At 47.4% G+C, this 22,637-nt stretch overlaps 1 protein-coding gene across 2 annotated transcripts in view; it reads right to left on the bottom strand.

The window, feature by feature from the left end:
* Col26a1 (collagen type XXVI alpha 1 chain) overlaps positions 1 to 20,038 on the bottom strand; it is a 167,499-nt gene extending 147,461 nt beyond the window's left edge. For both annotated transcript variants that reach the window (XM_008832302.3, XM_008832301.3), the window contains exon 1: positions 19,843 to 20,038. In XM_008832302.3, coding sequence (XP_008830524.1) covers positions 19,843 to 20,000 — 158 coding nt within the window. In that variant the 5' untranslated portion in view covers positions 20,001 to 20,038. The remainder of the gene's footprint in view (positions 1 to 19,842) is intronic.
* Positions 20,039 to 22,637: the final 2,599 nt, after the last annotated feature.

Genomic DNA, 22,637 nt, shown 5'->3' on the forward strand with positions numbered 1-22,637 from the left:
AAGAAAAGAAAAAACTCCTGTAGAGGAGCCAAATTCAGTTCCGAGGACCCACATCAGATACCACAGCTGTCTCTCTCCAGCTCTAGGGGTGATGCCCTCTTCTGGCCTCTGTGGGCACTTACACATATGCAGGACACATGAACTCACATAGGCACACACACATACACATCAATAAGGATAATAAATGAAAAACAATTTTTAAATTTTTGTTTTTATGTGTATGAGTGTTTTTCCTGCATGTATGTAAGTATACCACTTGCATGAAATACCCAGAGACCAGAAGAAGGTGTCAGATCCCCTAGAACTGGAGAAAATGACAGTTATTAGCTGCTGTGTGGGTGCTGGGAACCAAAATTGGGTCCTCTGCAAGAACTGCCAGTGTTCTTAACCACTGAGCCATCTCTCCAGACCTGAAAATAAAAATTTTAAAGTACAGGGCTGGGGAGATGGCTCAGTGGGTAAAATACTTGCTACATAAATTTGAGGACAGGAGTTTGGATCCTCAACACCCACATAAATGCCAGGCAGACTTGACTGCCAACCTGTAATGCCAGCACTTGGGAGGGGAGACGGGATCCTCAAAGCAGGCTGGAAGCTATGCTAGTTGAACTGGCAAACGTTAGGATCAAATGACAGACCATGCCTCCATATAGAAGGTGAAGAGTGATTGAGAAGCCAGGTGACATCAATCTGCAGCCTCCACACAGGTACACAGACTCAAACATGTGCCCATGCACATGCAAATATGAATACACAAGCTTAGAATTACATATTATTTACTGCATGTCTAAGTTGGCAAGAAAGATTAGACCCGGCAAGATGGCCCAGGGGGTAAAGGTGCCTCCGAACATTATGATCTGAGTTCAATTTCTTGGACTCATTTGGTGGAAGGAAAGAACAAAACTCCTACAAGTTGTGCTCTAACCTCCAAATGTATGTCTTGTGCATACACATACACACACATCAATCAATCAATCAATCAATCAATCATCAATCAATAAAATTTTAAAAAGGAAAGGAGGCCCCCACACCATTTCAACTCTCAAGCCTCATTGTATCCCTGGGATCCTTGCCCACCCCAGATTTCTTTTTTAGACAGGGTACCCCTGTAGCCCCAGCTGGCCTGGAACTCACTATGTACTTCAGGCTGGCCTTGAGTTCACAGAGATCTGCTTGCTTCTGCTTCCTGAGTGCTGGGACTAAAGGTGTGTGCTACCACGCCTGGCGACCTCTCGTCTTACCAGAAAAGCTTCTTTATGCAGCAGATGGTGAGTAACACAAAAACCCACAACTGGCCAACATGCAGAGAATAAGAGACTGCATAATAATTATCCCTGAGTTGGACACCTATATCAAACTTCTGCCTCCCAAGGCTCAGGGATCATTGTAGAAGAGAGGGCAGAAAGATTGTAGGAGTCAGAGGTGGTGAATGACCACAAGGAAACAAAATTTTCCAGACAGCTGGTCAATTACTCATATGAACTCACAGCAATCGTGACAGCATGGACAAGTTCCACATAAGCTCAAGGCAGACAAAAATCCCAGCATGGACATGAGGAAGTGGATAAGAAACCCCAACCCTACCTGAGGAACTATTGGCAACCCATGGATGCTGGGAATTGGGGGGAATCAGTAAGGGTGAGATTCTTAGTAGATTGGCCAGGCTTCAGTGGATGAACCACACTGATAGGCAATATATGTAATAGTGTATATGAACTTGGGCAGGGAAGTAATGGGGGTGCAGATAGGGGAGGGGATCTAAATATGATCTAAATATACATATGAAATTTTTAAAAATTCAATTTAAAAAGGTAATTTAAAAAATAAAAGAAATGAATTCCTAAGATAGCTAATTTAACAGATATGAAGTCATAGGAACAAGTTAGCATATATCTCAGCCATGGTTCAAGCAGAATTCCTGTTTTCTCAGAAAGCTATTGAAGGATGTGATTCATCTCAATGAGGGATCTGGGGGTGTGGCTCAGAGGTAGAGCACCTGCCTAGAATCCCCCAGTGAGGGGCTGGGGGCATGGTTCAGTGATAGAACACCTGCCTGGTAAACATGAAGCCCTGGGTTCCATCCCCAGCACTGCATAAAACTGGATATACTCAGGAAGTGAAGGAAGGAGGATCAAAAATCCAGTGTCATTCTTAGGTAAATAGTGAGTTTGAGGACAGCCTGACTTACTTGAGATCCTTTCTCAAAATTTTTTTGATTAAATCTGAAAAGAATCCAAGCCATGACTCAATGATGTTTTCAAGACAGTCTTTGTTTAAATCATGAACTCCAGCTTCAACAGAGATAATATCCTGTTTGCACCTCTGCTTCTCCATGTCCCTTCATGTTATTCAGATACCTACCTCTGTGACAAAATACCTGAAAGAATGAGCTTAAAAGAAGAAAGGTTAGGCCTGGAGAGATGGCTCAGTGGTTAAGAGCACTGGCTGTTCTTACAGAGGACGTGAGTTTGGTCCCCAGCACCCACATGGCAGCTAACAACCACCTGTAACACCAGCTCCAGAGGACCTCATGTCCTCTTTTGGCATCTGTGGGTATTGCACATTGTGCACATACATACATACAGATACACACATGCAGCTACACAAATAATAACATAAGGCATTAAAAGAAAGAAGGGAAATTTTAAGGAGCTAGGGGGATGGCCTACTTGATAAAGTGCTTGACAAATGTAAAAATCTGAGTTCAGAGGCACAGAACCATGTAAAAAGCCAGGCACTGTGATACGTGCCTTAATCTCCGTGCTGAGAAACAGAGACAGGCAGATCTCTAAGGATTGCTGACTGGCCACACTAGCCAAACCAGTGAGTTCCAGATTGCATGAGAGACCCTGTCTCAGAAATAAGGTGGGGTCACACATATACACAAAAATCCCAACTCAGAGATAGCATTCATTTTGGGACTGGAAAGATGGCTCAGTGGTTAACAGCACTGGCTGCTCTTGCAGAGGACCAGGGTTAGATTCCCAGCACCCACATGGTGACTAACAACCATCCATAACTCCAGTTACAAGGGTCCAGCTCCATCTTCTGGCCTCTTCAGGCATTGCACACATGTGCACCTACATACACACAGGTAAAACACTTGTCCACATAAAATAAAAATAAATACATCACAAAACATCTTTTAAAAATTAAGGTGGAGAATAATAAAGGAAAATCCCCAATGCTGCCCTGTGGCCTCCATGTGTGCTCTAGTACACACATCAGCCCACATCGCACAAACACATGTACACAACACATACATGTTTGTCTTGGCTCACAGTGGCAGAAGTTCCAGGCCGGTGTTACTTGGTGCTGTTGCTTTGGGCCTGTGGTGAGGCAGAGCATCACAGCAGGCGCACGTGATCAAAGCACGTGCCCACTTCACACCATCCAGGAGGCAGAGAGAGAAAGGAAGGGGCCAGGCTGCTAATACCCCCTCCATGGGCTCACCCCCAATGACCTAATTTCCTTCTACCAGGCTCTGCCTCCTAAAGTTTCCACCATCTCCAATAATGTCAGAGGATGCCAATCAAGTTTTCAGTTGGATGAACCGCTGGGGGACATTTAGGATCCAGAGCAGGGCTGAAGGGATGGCTTAGTCAGAAAAACACTCACCTTACAAGCATGAGGACCTGAGTTCAATTCCCAGGACCCATATGAAAGGCAGGGTAGGTGGTGCACACTTACAATCCCAGTGATGGCAGACAACACAGACACTAGTGATGAGAGACACAGGCACACCAATCCTGGAGCTCACTGACCAACTAGCCAAGCCTACTTGGACAATGAGAGATCCCCTCTCAAAGAAAAGGTGAAAGGTACCTGAAGAATGGCCAAGGTTGTCCTCTGACCTCCATACCACAAACACACACACACACACAAAGAGAGAGAGAGAGAGAGAGAGAGAGAGAGAGAGAGAGAGAGAGAGAGAGAGAGGCACTCATATCTCAAAAATGTTCACCTATAACCTCGTTCCTTCAGATCTCTGTGACTTCTGGACGTCAAATGGTAATTCTTGCCTTACTCTCTTCCACTGGAATTTGAATCCAGTAGCCCCTGCCTAAGTTATTCTGTGCACTCAGGCATCCCCCCCCCATTCCCCACCACCACCTCCCAGGAAACCACAGTCCTCAGGAAATCATGGTCCCTGTAAATATCTACACAGTGACTGGAGACCACTTCCTGGAATATCCAGGGAAAATATGTTGAATGGAAAACTTACTCTGCATTTCAACTGCACAAAAAACAACAAATAAGCAAGCAAGAGGAAAGAGCCACAACTGTTTTCAAAGACTGAAGAAGTTAGAGGCAGAGGCAGGTGGATCTCTGTGAGGTCAAGGCCAGATTGGTCTACATAGTAAGTTCTATGCCAGCTGAAGCTACAAGGAGACCTTGTCTGAAAAATAAACAAAACAAAACTCAGAGGAGCTGGCAAGATGACTGAATGGGTTATAGGAGCCTGCAACCAAGCCTCAGGACCTGAGTTCAATCCCCAGAACTCACATAATGGAAGGATAGAACTGACTTCCACAAGTTGTTCTCTGACCTACACACCACAGTACATGCATATACATGCATACATACATGTTAAAAACCTCAAGTGGGCTGGGGAGATGGCTCAGCCAGTAAAGTGCTTTTTTTGTAAGCACAAAAGCCTGAGTTTGATACCCAGAACCCATGTAAAAAACAAAACAAGTCAAGCATGGCAGCACATACCTGTAATCCCAGCTCTGGGAAGGTGGTGCTAAGTGGATCTCTGGGGCTCATTGGCCAGCCAGCTTAGACTGCTTGGCGAGTTCCAAGTCAGTAAGAGACCTTGTCTCAAAATAACAAATTAGAGCTGGTAAGATGGCTCAGGAGGCAAAGGTACTTGCCGCTCAAACCTGGTGACCTGAGTTCAATCCCCAGGACCCACACAGTGGAAGGAGAAAACAACTCCACAAAGATGTCCTCCACACACCGTGGCATGTGTGCCCCTCACAATGATAATAAATAAAAATGTAATTTTAAAAGTTTAAAAACAAAGCTGAGAGTGGTGGCCCATGCTTTTAATCCCAGAACTCAGGAGGCAGAGGCTGTTAGAGCTCTATGAGATGGAGGCCAGCCTGGTCTACATAGAGAGTTCCAGGCCACCTGGGGCTACAGGGAGACTCTGTCTCAAACAAACAAACAAACAAACAAAAGAAGTTTAAAGCCAAGGTGGACAATTCCTGAGGAATGACACCTGAGGTTGAACTCTGACTGCCATACACAGATGTGCACATGTGCACACATGTCCATGCACCCACACACACACAAATATGCACACACAACATAAAAAATATAAAGTAACTGGATACTGGTGTTCACTTGTAGCCAGCAATTGGTAAGCTCTGGCAGGAGGATCGCAGCCTTGGCTACACAGAGATTTCAAGGCCAGCCTGGGCTACATAGCAACATCTTGCCTCAAAAAAGGTAGCTGGGACTAGAGAGATGGCTCAGCAGTTAAGAGCACTGACTGCTGTTGCAGAGGACTGGGTTCTGTTCATAGCACCCACATTGCACCCAACAGCCATCTGTAACTCCAGTTCCAGCGGATCCGACGCCCTCTTCTGGCCTCTGTGGGCATTCAATGCACATAGTACACTTACATACATGCAGGCAAAACAGTCATACACATAAAATTGTGTGTATGAGTGTATAGGCTGCATGTGTGTAAGTACACCTGTGTTGTGCAATGCCTGTGGAGGTCAGAAGGGGACATCCCCTGGAACTAGAGTTATGGACAGGTGTTAGCTGCCATGTGGGTGCTGGGAATCGAACCCGGGTCCTCTGCAAGAGCAGACAGTGCTCTTAACCACTGAGACATCTCCGTAGCCCATAAAATATAAATAAATTTGTTAAATAGTAAAACTCTTAGACCACCTAATTTCAGTCCTTGGCACCCACATAAAAGAGGGAGAAAAGAAACTCCTGAAAGCTGTCCTCTGATCTCCATAAGCACACTGTGGCACACATACCCATAAACATACACACCTGCTCATGTACACACATATAACCAAATAAAAACAATTGAAACTTTTCATAAAAAGGAAGGTGATTTTCCACATGTGTTACTGCATGGGCAAGCATGAGAATTTGATGCAAATGAAGGGAGACTAGTCAGAAAAGCAGATGGGGGGGTGCTGGAGGGATGGCTCAGCAGTTAGACCACTGGTTGCTCTTGTAGAGGACCCAGGCTTAATACCCAGCACATACATGGTGGCTAACAACCATCCATAACTCCAGTTCCAGGGGACTCAACACCCTCTCCTGGTCTCCACCAGCATTGCATGCCACAACACGGGTACACTTACAAGCATGGAGGCAAAACACTCTTATACATTAAATAAATAAATAAATAAATAAATAAATAAATAAATAAGTAAGCAAATGACCAGGATTCTATTTCTATGAGACCCTGGAGTAGTTGAAGTCACAGAGAAAGACAGTAAGATGCTTGCCAGCAGCTGGGGGGAAGGGAAGAGTCTCAACACCCTAGACGTGGAGGCAGGAGGACTAAGAATTTGAGACCATCCTAGGCTGCATAGGAAAACTATATCTCATATATTATATATATTTGGAGTGGTGGCACAAACCTGTAATCCCAGAGCCAGGGGGCAAAGATAAGTAGATTCCTGTGTTTGCTGGCCAGCCAGCCTAGCCTATTCAGTAAGCTCCAAGTTAGTGAGGGACTCTGTCTCAAAAAACAAAGTGGATGCCTACTGAGGAATGATACCCAAGATTGACCTCTGGCTTCCATACATGTGCACACATGCACATGTACCCACACATTTAAAAACAGAAAATTGGGGGATGGAGAGATGGCTCAGTAGTTAAGAGTATATACTGTTCTTTCAGCAGACCTGAGTTCTATTCCCAGCAAATACATTGGGCAGTTCACAACCACTTGTAATTCCAGCTCCAGGGGATCCAACACCCTCTTCTGGTCTCCATGGACACCTGTATGCATGTCCACATACTCACACACATATGTACATAATTAAAAATAAAATAAAATAAATTTTTTGGTCTCTTTGTGACAGGGTGTCCCTGTAGCCCCAGCTGTCCTGGAACTCACTATGTAGACCAGGTTGGCCTTGAACTCACAGAGATCTGCCTGCCTCTGCCTCCCAAGTGCTGGGATTAAAGGCATGCGCCACCACACCCGGCTATAAAATAAATTTTTTAAAATTGATTTAATTTTATTTTATGTGTATTACCGTTTTGCCCATGCTTGTAAGTGCACCTGTGCTGTACAAAGCCTGCACAGACCAGAAAAGGGCATCAGATCCCCTGGAACTGGAGTTACAGACAGTTGTTAGCCACCATGTAGGTGCCAGAAACTGAACACAGGTCCTCTGCAAGAGCAGTCGGTGCTCTTAACTGCTGAGCCCTCTCTCTAACCCCCAAAATAATAATAATTTTTAAAATTTTAAAAAAAAAAAACAAGGTGTGTGCCTCCTAAGTCGCAACATCCACAATTGACCTCTGGTTTCCACACGTGCATATACACATGCATGTGCCCATGTCCCCAAACATTTAAAGATAGATAGTAAGACTCACCTACACATCTGTGCCGACCCCAGGAGCCTGAGACCTTCAAGCTGCCAGGCCCACTGAACTCCACACATCCAATGGCTTCCACTACCTGACACCAACATTTGGTTTCCATTTCTGACTCCTCAAATAATTCTTGGAGCACAGCTCAGGTCCAGCGGAAAGCAAGAGACTCTAGGGAGGGTCGGTTTGCATCCCAAGAGGTGGGGGGGTAGATTTGGCTGGGCTTGCCTTGAGCTGCCTTGCCCAGCCACCCCCTGGCGCCCCAAGATCCCATCCATCCTGCAGGCTCCCCACCCGCTGTCAGCAGGGCAGGCGTACTTCCTGGCGTGAGGTAACCCTAGCCGTCTCTGCTCCCCATGGGCTTGGTTGAGCTCTGTTATTAATCTCGGGGCAGATTCTGTGTCCTGAAGCGGAGACAGCTGTCCCCATGTGCAGCTGTTCCAGGACCAGAACCAGCAGGCAGACAACTTCCAATGTTAGAGCTTTCAAGCAAAAAGGAAGAGGAGGAAGGGGAGGGGGAGGGGGAGGGGGAGGAAGGGGCAGGGGAGAAGAAGTGGGCATGAGCCATTCCTCTTGTAACAGCCTAGGCTCTAGTACTGACAGGATGAATTGGCTCCTGGTTCACTCTGGTTAGACTCCATTTCCAGCCTCATAAGTTCACAGGTATGCTGGGCATCTCAGTATGAAATATGAACAGAACAGGGTTGCAGTGCAACGGAATCAGTAAGGTATTTCTGGGGCTAGGGGCCTAGCTCAGTGGTAGAGCACCTGCCTAGAATCCCCCAGTGAGGGGCTGGGGTGGCTCAGTGGTAGAGCACCTGTCCAACATGCACAAGGCCCTGGATTCCATCTCTAGCACCACCAAAGACAGAACAGATAGAGCTTTGCTTTATTCCGCACCTGTTACGGCAGGTGGCTCAGTTGGTAGAGTGCCTGTCTAGCATGCACGAAGTACTATGTTCAATCCCCAGCACCAAACAGGGAGCAGCCAGACGCACTTATAATCCCAGCACTTGGGTAGTAGAGACAGGAAGATCAGAAATTCAAGCTGCGTTCTAGGTACTAAGCAAGTATCCAGGGGTCAGCTGGCTGGCACCACCACACCTGGTTCAAACAAGGCCTTCACACACACACACACACACACACACACACACACACATATTTTTCCCCGAATAGTCCTAAAGAATCATATGAAAACCTTTTAAAATAATTGTTTCAATTCTCAAAAGTAGGCCAAATTTTGTTATTAGTCATTTGTGTTATTTATTATTACTTGTATTATTAATTTGTGGGGTGCGGGTGCTATAGTGGAGGTCAGAGGGCAACTCTGTAGAATCAGCTGTCTTCTTAAAACTTTGTGGGTATGGGGATCAAACTCAGTTCATCAGACTTACTTTGCATGAGTTTCAGGATCTGGGACTGGAGAGATGGTACAGTGGGTAAGAGTGTTTGTTTTGCAATCATGAGATCTTGAGTTTGAGAATTCTCAACACCCACTTAGAAAGATGGGCATGGCATGTACACCTGGAACCCCAGGGCTTCAGGGGGCAGAGACAAGAGGTCTTTGGGGCTTGCTGGATGCCAGCCTAGCTTCAGGTTCAGTGAGACCCTGTCTCAAGGGAAGAAGACTGAGCAGGACACCTGGCCTGACATCTTCCTCCAGCCTCCACATGCGCACAAACCACAAACAACAGCAACAACAAAAAGTGTTTCAGAATCTGAGCAAATTGGCATCAACAGCTATAGAACAAAAGAGATGTAAGGGCTGACACATCCCCAGCAGCTGGGGGTCATATCACCCCAGAACTGGGTGCCCAAGCAGGCTAAACCCTCTTACAGTTCAAAGGTCAGCTGTGGGATCCAGTCAATCAAAGGGACCTAGGGACAGAATGATACAGATTCCCAGATAAGTCTGAACGAAATATAAAGCCCAGCAGGCTGCATGCAGACAAATCTTCTGACCTCTGTGGGCATTGCACACATATGGTATACTTGCATACATGCTTACAAAACACACGCATAAAATAAAAATAAATAAATCCAAAAAAAATTAAAGAAGAAACTGCCACCTTCATTTTAAAATTTTTATTTATTTTTATTTCCGTGTATGAGTGTTTTGTCTGCATCTATATAAGTGTATCACATGCCTGCTGAGGCCAGAACTGGAGCTACAGATGGTTGTGAGCTGCCATGTGGGTGCTGGGAACTGAATCCGGGTCCTCTGCAAGAGCAGCCAGTGCTCTTAACCACTGAGCTGTCTCTCCAGCCCCCACCACCATCTTCTTGAAAGACAGTCACAAGTCATGGGGATGCCCAGGAGTTGAGACTGAAGCAGTCAGCACACCCAGGCCCCTCCATGGAACAACAGGGAAAAATTCCAGGAAATACCAAAGACAAGGAAAGCCTGACTCGTCCACAAGGCTCCACTCAGGGAGATGGCTCAGTGGGTAAAATACTTGTCATAACCGTGAGGATCCGCATTCGAATCACCAGAACTCACAAAAAGCCAGAAATAATAGCACATGTCTAATCTTTGTACACCTCTATGGTAAGATGGGAAGCAGGGACAAGACAATCCCGAACATTCTTGGGCCAGCATAGCCCGGCATATGTAGCAGCAAGCAAAAGAGTCTGTCTTAATCAAGGTGGAAAGCAAGGATCAGCACTCAGTACACCACAGCACATGCATGATCACCCACACAGAGGAACTCACATACACACACACAAACATTTGTTGTTGTTGCTTCATTTTTTGAGACAGGGTCTCCCTGTGGCCCCAGCTGGCCTGAAACTCACTTTGTAACCCAGGCTAGCCTTGGTCTCACAGAGATCCACCTACTTCTGACTCCCAAGTGCTGGAACCTTGTCCAACACAAAGATTTTTTTTTTAATGCATTAGATTTAACCTAGGGGCTAATCAGGTCACACTCCCCAGCCAGTGCTAAACACTCTACAAGAGCGTGTTTATGAATCTGTACATAGCAGGCTCCAGGAAGAAAAATGCCAAATCCCAGACCAGACACTGCTCAGGTTATGCCCAAGGCAGCCTCCTCTATCTCTATCCTCAGAGCTGACACATCCTACTGAGAGCCTGTCAATGAGTCTATAATCAGACACCTCAGGTATCTGGGTTCCAGGAGAGAGACAGATGCCATTCTCTATTCCCCCGGGAAGTTTCAGACCTCAGGTATGCAAATCTCCAAGGTCCCCATAATGGAATAGTCAATAAATGTATCCCTCTTCCATACTTCCTCGTATATGAATGAGACTCCTTCCTCCCTCACACCTCCCTATCCTTCCTCCAAAGTCTTAAAACAGACTTCTTTGCTCTTCTGAGATGTTCAAAATCCTTTCCTTCCTCTTCAGAGCCTCTTCAGTACATTCTCTCCAGCACTACACTTTCTCTGATATTAAATAAATCTTGTGACCTCAAGGAATAATTTGTTTCAGTGTCATCTTTCAAATTCAAGATCCTATAGAATGCTCTCTACATAATGTTCTAAGCACCTGGTTAACTTGTGGAGGTTCCAGAAAAGCCCTATGAAGTAGCCACAATTCATTCCATTTTGCAGGTAAGGAAACAGGAAGTCGGGCAATATTGTGAGAGCCTCATAGAGCTGGGATCCAGGCTTAGCCTTCTCTTCACACCCTCTCTCTTTAGGAAGAAAATCTGCAGCTTTGTGAAGAGCATTTTCCACACATTTTCTGGAAGCACCCAACAGCAAACAGCTCAAGAAATATTGCCCAGGTGGCAGAGAGCTGCCACGGCCAATAGTGTCTCTGCTGATCTTCCTGCAGGTGCCACTGGATGGAGTTGGGGGTCAGAAGGTAGGGGGTAACAGGGTGGCCTAACTGTTCTGACAGGGCCAAAGATGTCCTAAAGAGACACTTGTGCCCCTTCCTTTAGCTATTGGACTATTGAAACAATGAACCCCAGGAAACGCATTTCTCCAGGAGTTTCATGCTGGGAGAAGAGGCTGAGGTCTGGTATAGCCAGAGGAAGAAGAGATTTGACACAGTTCTGACATCTTGTCAGACCATGTTGCAGGAGAGACTGGAGTTGAGACAGTGATGGGCCATGATGAATGGGACCACAGCATGACCAGACTGCTTAGCTAAACATGCCTCTTGCTTTCTATTTAAACCTAAACCTCAAAACAGGATCCGGAAGATGGACTTAGAGGGGGTCAATGGACCCCTTCGCCCCTTTCTTCAATGTGGCCAATTGAATAAATCTTTTTTAACAATTATTTATCCTGTGCCTATGTGCATGTGCATGTGCATGTGCATGCACATGCCACAGCACATGTGTAGAGGTCAGAGGACAACTTGCAGTTGTCAGTTCTGTCCTTCTACCATATGGGTCCTAGGAATCGAACTCAAGTCAGTAGGTTGGTGGCAAGCACCTTTACCCACTGAGTGATCTCACCGGCCCTGAATAAATCTTTTTCAGTTTCCATTATTGTCTCTTTAATGAGAACTGCTGTCTGAACCCAGCTTGCTAAAGACCTGACAGAGCCCAAGCTCTGACCCTAACAACATCAACAGTGGCAGACAGAAATACAACAGGCCAGAGGTCACACCTCTGTTCTTGAGTATGACCAGATTAACCTGGACTGAGTATTGCTTGCTCCAAAGGGAAAGGCAATCAGAAGGGAGGGAGCCCCCAAAATATTGAGGGAACGGTATATGGTGTATAGGTTTGCCATAAGACCGCAGGCTGTCTCCCCCAGGCACTTTGTGCTAACATTCCTGAAAATCCTCTAACAGTTCGTTATGGAGGCTGGAGTCACTGCCCCAGGGGCAGCTGGTCTGAGTCCAAATCACACACTCAAAAGGGCAATGAAGTGTGGGGCCAGGCGGAGCCAAGAGAAGCTGGTTGCGGGGGGGGGGGCTTACTACCATGTCAATGGTTCATTGGGAGTGGCTTTTTAAAATAACAGACAAGTTTTGAGAATTGAGTAATGAGATAAAGAGAGAAAGATCCAGAAAGCTCTGAGGCTTCAGAGGTTTACCCATCAACACTGTTCTTTCTGAATTTTAGGGGCAGGAAAATTAATTCTAGGCTGTGGAGATGGCTCAGTGGATAAAGTGCTTGCTACACAAGTGTGAGGACTCGAGTTTGATTTCCCCAGAACCTTGTAAAAAGCCAAAGGTGGTGGCCTGTGGTTGTAATCCAAACATAAGGGAGGGAGGTCAAGACAGGAGGCTCCCTGGGTCTGGCTGGTCAGTTTAGCCTAATGGGTGAACTCCAAGCTCAGTTAGAGACAGTGTCTCAAAAAATTAAGTGGAGAGCCGGTGAGATGGCTCAGCAGGTAAAGGTGCTTGCCGATCCAATGTTAAGCTCCAGGACCCACATGGTAGAAAGAGAAAACTGACTCCTGCAGGTTGTCCTCTGACCTTCACATGCACATTGTGGTACTTGAACACACACACACACACACACACACACACACACACAGGAAACTTCTTCTGCCAATCAATCACTTTGGCCTCAGAAGGAGAAGTGGAGCACCTAAACTACAATCTACATGATCCTCTACAAGTGAGTTCCACAGCTGGCTCAGGGGGCATGAGGTGTGGACAAGGACCTCTGGGGGCACAAAGCTTGGCAGGGGCAGAGGCCACTCTACCTGACTCCCTAGAGTCCGTTGTTCCTTTGTTCATCCATGTGATCAGCAAACATCTACTGAATATCTAAGAGAGTCCAAAACCTCATGTGGAAACCTCCATGTAAAGAAAGTAAGAGTGTCTCTCAGAAACACAAGGTGGGGCTGGGGACAGGGCTCAGTTAGTAGAATGCTTGTCTAGCATGCATGAAGCTCTGGGTTTGTTCCCCAGCACCACATAAACTGGGAGTGGTGGTGTACACCAATCATCCCAACACTCAGGAGGTGGGTAGGAGAAGTTCTGGGTCCTCCTTAGCTAGAGAAGGAGGTCAAGGTCAACCTGGGATGCATGAGAACCTGAAGAAAAGGAAAGAAAGAAAGAAAGAAAGAAAGAAAGAAAGAAAGAAAGAGAGAGAGAGAGAGAGAGAGAGGGAGGGAGGGAGGGAGGGAGGGAGGGAGGAAGGAAGGAAAGAAGGGAATAAAGGAGGGAGGAAGGAAAGAAAGAAGGAAGGAAAGGAATAAAGGAGGGAGGGAGGAAAGAAAGAAAGGAAAAGGAAAGAAAAGAAAGCTCTAGAACCTAAGACCCTCTAGCACCAAGAGGCAACAACCTAACCCTGCAAAGACATGTCATGAGGTGGGAAGGTCAAGCCCCATGGATATGGCATTCAGTCTCTCAGTCTGCTGACAGAATCCCATATGCAGGTCCCTAGTTCTTGCACACCCTCTAGTCTGTCCACTGTGCACTCAGGGAATGCCCACTGATGGATGCTAGCTCTGGGGAAGCTCCTGTTTCCAGGAGGCATGGCTCATGCACTTGGATCCAAGGTGGAAGTGGATCTTGGTCCCATCACCACAAACCATCACAAAAACAAGGTTGACTGAGGACCTCCACAAGATGAGGTGAACAGAGTGAGAGGATTCAGGAAGGCATGTAGAAGGAAGGAGCTAGTGGCTCCCTAGTGGAGGGAGCTGAGGTGTGCAGGAGACAGTGAGGGGGTGGGGCAGGGGGCATGCTGAGCACAGCTGAAACAAGAAAGAGACAAGGAAGTCCAGAGAACATGTCACAAGGACTGGGAGGAGTGAGGTTTCCAGCTGCTCAGTACCAAAGTCTCCATGGCAGCCCCCAGACCCACAAGGGACTGTGGAAGGTGTTTTCTGCATTTTTGGCAAGACAGTTTGTATCCTTTATTTTGAAGCTGGATGTTGAATTTCCTGGATGCCTGACTAGTGCTCCACCACTGAGCCCCGCCCCCAGCCCCTCACTGGGGGATTCTAGGCGGGTGCTCTACCTCTGAGTCACATCCCCAGCCCCTCACTAGGGGATCCTAGGCAGGTGCTCTATCTCTGTGTCATGCCCCAGCCCCTCAGTAGGGGATCCTAGGCAGGTGTTCTACCTCTAAGTCACACCCCAGCCCCTCGCTGGGGGATCCTAGGCAGGTGCTCTACCTCTGTGTCATGCCCCAGCCCCTCGCTGGGGGATCCTAGGCAGGTGCTCTACCTCTGTGTCATGCCCCAGCCCCTCGCTGGGGGATCCTAGGCAGGTGCTCTACCTCTGTGTCATGCCCCAGCCCCTCGCTGGGGGATCCTAAGCAGGTGGCTCTATGACTGAGCCATATCCTCATCTGCTTGTTTGTTCATTTGTTTTTGAGAAAAGATCTTACAGTGTTGCTCAGGCTGGCCTCAAATTCACTATCCTCCTGTCTCAGCCTTCCTAGTACTAGTAGTACCGGTCTAGGCCATCACACTCAGCTCTTGATTCTTTGAGTTTTTTGAAACAGGATTTCCCTGTAGCCCAGCTGTCCTGGAACTTGCTATGTGGACCACACTGGCTTAGATCTTACAGATATCCACCTGCCTCTGCCTACCAAGTGCTGGGATTATAGGTGTGTGCCACCGCGCCCAGTTTGGCCAACATTTTTTTAGTGATCTAGATGGGTTGCAGTTTTGAAGAGAGTATCACATTAAGTCACAGTGTAATTATTATTTTGCGGGGCTGGAGAGATGGCTCAGTGGTTGGGAGCACTGACTGCCCTTGCAGAAGACCTGAGTTCGATTCCCAGCACCCACAAACATGGAGGCTAACAACCACCCATAACTCCAGTTCCAGGAGATCCTATACCCTCTTCTGTCCTCTGTGGGCACTGTACAACATGGGTGCAGTTACACACATGCAGCCATAATACTCATACACATAAAATAAAAATAAATAAATCAAAAAATAATTTCTTCGCAAATTTTATTTTAGATATATGTGTACACGCGTATGTGCTTGGTCATCAAATAAAAAATATTTCTTCTTTTTCTGAGACAGGGGCTTATATAGCCCAGGCTGGTCTTCAACTCACTATATTGCTGAGGACAGCCTTACACTCCCAGTTATCCTGACTACACCTCTGGAGCACTGGGATTATATGCATGCACCACCACAACTGGATAAAAGGTAGTATCTGCATATGTGTGTGTGTGTCTATGTGTGTGTGTGTGTGTGTGTTTCTCTGTATCTGTGTAAGTGTGTGTGTGTGTGTGTGTGTGTGTGTGTGTGTGTGTGTGAAGGTCAGAGGTCAACTCTGGGTTTCTTCCTTGATCAATCTCCACCTTATCTTTTGAGACAGGGTCTTTCACTGAACCTAGCATCGCTCATTGGCTAGACTGGCTAGCCAGTGAACTCCAGGGAATCTACCCATCTCTGCCCACTCCATGCTAGGATTACACATGTGCATGACCAATATTTTTTATGTTGGTTCCGGGAACCTCAACTCATGTCTTCATGCTTGCATTGCAGGTACTTTACTAAGGTGCATCCCCAGTGCCTTAAAGGTATTTATTTTAGTCATTTTTACATTTATTTATTGTGGGAGGAAGGTACATGTGTGGAGGCCCAAGAACAACTTGCCGGAGTCAGTTCTCTCCTTCCACTCTGTGTGTCTTGGGAATCAGGGTTGGCAGCAAGCTCCTTTTCCTGCTGAGCCCTCTCGCCAGCCCTCTTCAAAGGTATCTCTTATTATTATGAGGTAAGAAATCATGTGAAGCCCTCCTCTCAGTATGGGGCTTCCCAAGCACAGCCACATGCTGGGGTGGGCTTTGGTGATACAGCTGTCTCTGAGTCATTTCTGCTTCTGCAAGCAACCCTACTAAAACTTATTGGTTCTCCAAGTTGGACTTTGGTGGTATCGTTACTTTGGTCTACCATTGGTTCCCTATCTGGAGCAAGTAGATATATTCACATCTCCCCAGGAACAATAGCATGCAACACTGTGCTAGGAAGGCCGGGAGGTACAAGAGGAAGCCTGTTGCCTAGTAAGGCACTATTCAAGCCAGTACGGGATGTTCCACTGAGCCATCAGATATCATTTAAAAACACACAAAGTTAAAGAGAAATATATTGGGGGGTTGGAAACCTCTGACCTGCACATGCACACCCACAGATGAGTGTACAACACACACACACACACACACACACACACACACACACTGCTTCAATCAGAAGTTGGTTGAGACCACAGTTGTAACCCTATAGTTACAGGGGAAGATGACTCTAGTCCTCTAGTCTAGCCCCAAGACTCTCCATATAGTTAACTGCTGGAAACTTTTGCGAAAAATATTTTCTGAGCCAGTCACAATGGTGCATGCCTGTAATTCCAGCTTCTTGGGGGATTGAAGCAGGAAGATCACAAGACTAAAGCCAGCCTGTTCTACAGAGCAAGTTCAACACCAGCCCTCAGGTACCTTAACAAGACACTGTCCCAAAATTTAAAAGGTTTTAAAATGGACTGGAAGCTGGACATGGTGGCACACAGCTTTGATCCCAGCACTCAGGAGGCAGAGGCAGGTGGATTCCTGTGAGATCAAAGTCAGCCTGGTCTATACAGCAAATTCCAGGCCAATAGGGGCTACAGGGAGACCCTGTCTAAAAAAGGGGGGGCTGGAGAGATGGCTCAATGGATAAGCTGCACAAGCATGACCTAAATTTGAATCTCCAGCACACATAAAAAGCACCCACATGGCAGCTGACAACTGTCTTTATCTCCAGTTCCAGGAGATCCAATGCCCTCTTCTGGCTACTGTGAACATTACACTCACGTGGGGCACAAGCAGGCAAAACACTCAGGCACATAAAATATAAATCATATAGATAGGTGATAGATAGATAGATAGATAGATAGATAGATAGATAGATGATAGATAGATAGCCAGGTTTGGCCATGTACACACAGCACTGTAGAGAGAGGAGGAGCAAGACAAGAAGGTCCTTGTGACTCAGTGGCCACCAACCTGGCTCCTGGTTCAGTGAGAGACCATGTCTCGAGGGATAAGAAGTAATGATAGAGCAGGCCAGACACCCAACATCCTCCTCTGACCTCCACACATGTATGCAAAGGCATGCACATCAGCACACATGTGTATATACACAACACATACATACATTGCACATATATAAATTAATAATTTTAATAAAAATATTTAAAAACTGGGGACTTAGCTTAGTGAATACTTGCCTAACATACACAAGGTCCTGTACCACACACAAAAATGTTTTGTAGATTCATTTTGTTTTGTTCTATAAATGAGATCACATTATCCATATTATCCTTCAATTTTCAAAGCTTGATTACTGCTCTCCCCACATATGGAAGTGTGCAGACACTTCTTGGATGTTTGGAAATTTCCTGATAGAAGCTTTTAGAAAGTATTTCCAAACAAAATGAAAGCAATAAAACAGCATGCGAACGTATGTGTGTGTACGTGTGTTTGGAAAATTCTAATAGAAACTTCTAGAAAACATTTCCAAACAAAATAAACAGACTAAAATTATATGTAAGCTTGTGTTTGTGTGCATGTGTGTTTATGTGTTCATGTGTGCATATATGTGTGGGGGTCAGAAGTCACTGTCAAGTGTCTTCCTTGATTTCTCTCCACTTTATTTTTTTTATTTTATTTTATGTGTATGTGTGTTTTGCTTGCATGTAAGAGTACCACATGTGTGCAATGCCAGTGGAGGCCAGAAGAAGGTGTTGGATCCTCTGGGACTGGAGTTACAGATGGTTGTTAGCCACCTTGTAGGTGCTGAGAACCTTGTAGGTGCTCTTCTGCAAGAGCAGCCAGTTCTCTTAACCACTGAGCCATCTCTCCAGCCCAAAAGATAATATTTTAATGCTTTAACCTTGGGGTGGTGTAGGATCAAAGCAGGGACCGGGGACACGACCGTGGCACTAGTACAGGTATGAGAACTGGGGATACCAGATGGGAGAAAAGCTAAGTTCAAGTGAGATGTGCAAACAAAGTGTTCAGCAACATTTTCTTGGATGCTGTGATTTTCTGAAAATTCAAAGGCGTGTAAGGAGACTCAGCTTAAACCATCCCGGGGTGGCCACGTCGCCACCTGGTGGTAGAGAAGGAAGCAGCTGGTAGGTCCAGGCACTGAGACCTGGGTAACTACCCCTCCCCTCCACCCCTCTTCCTCCTTCCTTCCTCCTCCATCGGCTCAGAGAAGCAGCGGGATCCGAGGGGGTACCACATCCCAGAGTGTGTGGAAAGTCGCAGCCGAGGTTCCTCAGTGACTGACACTGATGGCCTCTCCAGCGTTGTAGTAGCCCAAAGCACACAGGGCTTGGTGATCCTGGAACTGTTCAACACAAAACCCCGGCTGCAGGTGAGGCAGAAGCAGAACCCCAAGTCCAGTGAGTCCCGGGAGGCCCCTCTGCGAGTCCCGGATGCAAGTTTGAGCCACCTCTACTTAAAACCCGGAACCACGGACCGAAGGGTGAGAAAGTCAGAACCGAGTGAGTGTGAGAGAGACAGAGAGACATCCAAAGTCCCTGTCCGGTGTCCGTTTGGAGCCCTGGTGCCCTTAGGCGGGGAGTTTCCAGCACGAGATCGCAGTTTCTGGGGTCCCCTTACAAGACCATTGGAGCCGCCCCGTCTTGAGGGCCAGCCATTCTGTGTCCACCAAGCCCTTCACCCCCAGCACCTGGCCACCGTGCCTCAGAGCCTCCCGCTGTCACGGTTCCAGCCCCTGAGCCCCCAGGCCTCGAGTCCCAAGCCTGATGTCCTGCGGCCCCAAGCACTGAGTCACTACGTCTTAGAGTCTCACCCCACACCCCGGCCCTGGGTTTCGTGTCCCCAACCCTAATCTACCATGTCTTGGAACCCCAGCTGTCCCTGGATACAGTCTCTGCGTCCCCAGCACCCGGCCATGATGACTCAGAGCCCCACTATCTCTGGTTCCAGATCTTGCACCCCAAGCCCAATGCTTCAAGCTCCCAATACTCGGCTACCGTGCATTGGAGTCCCAGCGGTCCGTTGATCCAGCCCGTGCGCCCCTAGCACGCAGCCACCTCGCCTTGGAATCCCCACTGTCCCTAGTTCCAGATCTTGCACCCCAAGTCTCCAGCACCCAGTCTCTGCCGTTCCTGGCTCCAGCTCCCGCGCCCCAAACCCGATGCCTTGCACCCCCAGCACCTGGACACTGCGCTTTGCAGCCTCGGATGTCCCTAGATCCAGCACCCGCGTCCCTGGCCCGCTGTCCTGCGCCCCCAGCACTCGGCCACCGCGCCTCGCAGCCCCTGCGGTCCCTCGGATCCAGCCATTGCGCCCCAGGCCCGGCGCCCTCTCTCTATGCGCCCCAGGCCCGGCGCCCCTCTCTACTCACCGGCGGCTCGCGTAGCTGTTGCCGGGGGAGCCAGCGCCCTGCTCGGGGTAGCCGTGCTGCTGCAAAGCGGCTGCTGGGAAGGGGTAGAGGAAGCCGGTGGCCAGCGCCGACCCACACAGGCAGCAGCACGCCCATGGTAACAGCAGAGCAAGCTTCATCTTGCGTCCCAGCCGGCTGGACCGAACCCGCGGCCCCAGCCCGGAGGAGAGGGAGCCAGTCAGTGATGGAGCGAAGTCCGGTCCCGGGCTGAAGTTGGGGGGGGGGGGGGCCCACGCCTCTCCAGGGCCGCCTTTTCAAATTCAGAGAGGTGGGCTCTTCGTAGTCAAAGGGGGCGTGGGTCTTTCTTTTTAACCCTCTGTGATCCAGGGCCGAGGAAGGGATGGTGTCCACCCAGCTAAGGATGCCCACAGGCACGAAGTCTAATCTTGGGCCCCCTGTATACATTTTAGAACCTTCCCTACCAAGACGCTTTTTGGTCCCCCAACGGGCAAGTCGCATGGTTTGAACAGTTCCCACCAGTCCCATTTTTCAGAGGTGGATATTGAAGCTAGGGAAAGCAAGGATAAGGCTGGGGGATGGATGACTCTATGGATAAGAGTGCTTGCTGCACAAATATGAGGACCTGAGTTTGAATCCCCAGCACCAATGTAAAATACCATGTAAGACCTGTAACCCCAGCACCGGTGAGAGACTGAGACAGTAGGATTCCTGGGGCTTGCTGGCTTCCAGATGAGCTCCAGGTTCTGTGAGAGAGACCCTGCCTCATGGGAATAAAGCTGATAGTGACACCTTACACTGTCCTTTGGCTTCCATGCACCCTTGTGCATGAGAGAGAGAGAGATAGAGATAGAGAGAGAGAGAGAGAGAGAGAGAGAGAGAATTACGGTAAGCTAGTGTGGTGGTATACCTTTGTAATCCTGATGCTCCATAGGCTGGTTGTGAATTTGAGGCCAGCCTAAGCTACATAGCAAGCCCCTGTTTCAACAGCAACAACAAAAAGATAAATATGAAATTTCTCTTACTATAGACCCTACAACTAAGGCTACTTTGACAGAAACATGGAATTTTCTGGTCTTTCTCATGATGTGAAGAGTGGCAGGATGATGGGAGACAGAGTATCTCTAAAACCCCAGGGGAATGACCCCATCATTTAGTAGATAATGTATTTCAGCCAGTGCTGAAACACAGGTTCAGATTCCTTTGGGGTGAGGCACTGAACACCCCCAGAACTCAAATTCTCCAAATTGTTTAGGCCTTGAGGGAGGAATGAAGGGAGAAAACAAGAAAAGGACCAATGGAGAGCCTGTCCACATCATAATGACTAACCTGGCTCTCCAAAAGTGAGGGGCTGGGGCATGGCTCAGTGGTAGAACATCTGGCTAGAATCCCCCAGTGAGGGGCTGGGGTGTGGCTCAGTGATAGAGCACCTACCTAGCATCCAGAAGGTTGTGGGTATTATCCATAGCAATATACACACACATTTACACACACACACACACACACACACACACACGTATATGTGTACATACAAAGAGAAATCATAAAAATCCTTTTACAGCATCTGCTGCAGTCCCCTGAGCATGCTTATCCTCTATAACTTCCTAGTCTTACAGAGAGAGAGAGAGAGAGAGAGAGAGAGAGAGAGAGAGAGAGAGAGGGAGAATTACGTTAAGCTAGTGTGGTGGTGTACCCTTGTAATCCTGATGCTCCATAGGATCTCTGTCTTATAGATGGACTGTCCACTCTTAGCCAGATCAGAGTTCATTTCAGACCTTCCCTCAGCCCTCAGGAGAGTCAGGGAACTGTGGAAATGGAACACAGACCAGATACCCCAGCCTACCTGACCTCGCTCAGGGTGCAGCCCAGTGAAGACCAACTTGGGGCCATGGGGGCCTTGAACTCAGTGTGGGATTTGAGATTCAGCGTTTCCATCTGTAAAAAACTGGGACTGGAGACCTGCCAGATAGCTTAGTGAGTGAAAGTGCTTGCCACCAAGCCTGAGGACCTGAATCCAATCCCCCCAACACAGTGAAGAGAGAAAACTAACTTCTGCAAGCTGTCCTCTGACCTCTGCTTGTGAGCCATCGCACACTCATGCCCATCTCCCACTCACACAATATACAAATAAAAATTCTACTAAAAATTAAAAAATAAGGCTAGGTGTGGTGGCACAGGCATTTAACCGTACCACTCAGGGCTAGGTCAAGGCAGGTGGATCTCTATGAGATTGAGGCCACCTGGTTCTACAGGGAGCCCTTGTCTCAAAAAAAAAAAAAGATAAATAAATATATAAGGTGAAGAGCAATAGATGAAGACACCTACCATCAACCTCTGGTCTCTACACACATGAACACACCCACATAAACATACACATATACTACACAGACACATACACACACACACACACGAAAACATGAGATTTTTTCAGTAAGACTGTGCAGTTCCCAGGTGTAAACTTAGTAGATGATACATCGTATCTCCATGCCAACAGTCTATCCCCCTCACTAAGACAGTTGCGGATGCACACAACTAGTTCTTGAGACAAGATTTTCAGCTGCAGCACCACCCAGCAGGGGGTGGGGACCAAGGAAAATGGAGAAGGATTCTGTGACATCTGTTCTCCTTCCCCCAGAGAAGAGCAGCTGGTAGAGTCAGATTCAGCCTGCACAACTGGGTGACTTCAGACATGTCAATTAACCTCTCTGAACATCCTCATCTATAAAAATCGAAAGAACACTAATGGTACCTTGTATGAAAATGCCATTTTGAAATCCATTATTTTGCATTCCAACCAA

Source organism: Nannospalax galili, unplaced genomic scaffold (assembly GCF_000622305.1).
Source record: "Nannospalax galili isolate Female #2095 unplaced genomic scaffold, S.galili_v1.0 scaffold675, whole genome shotgun sequence".
Lineage (NCBI taxonomy): Eukaryota > Metazoa > Chordata > Mammalia > Rodentia > Spalacidae > Nannospalax > Nannospalax galili.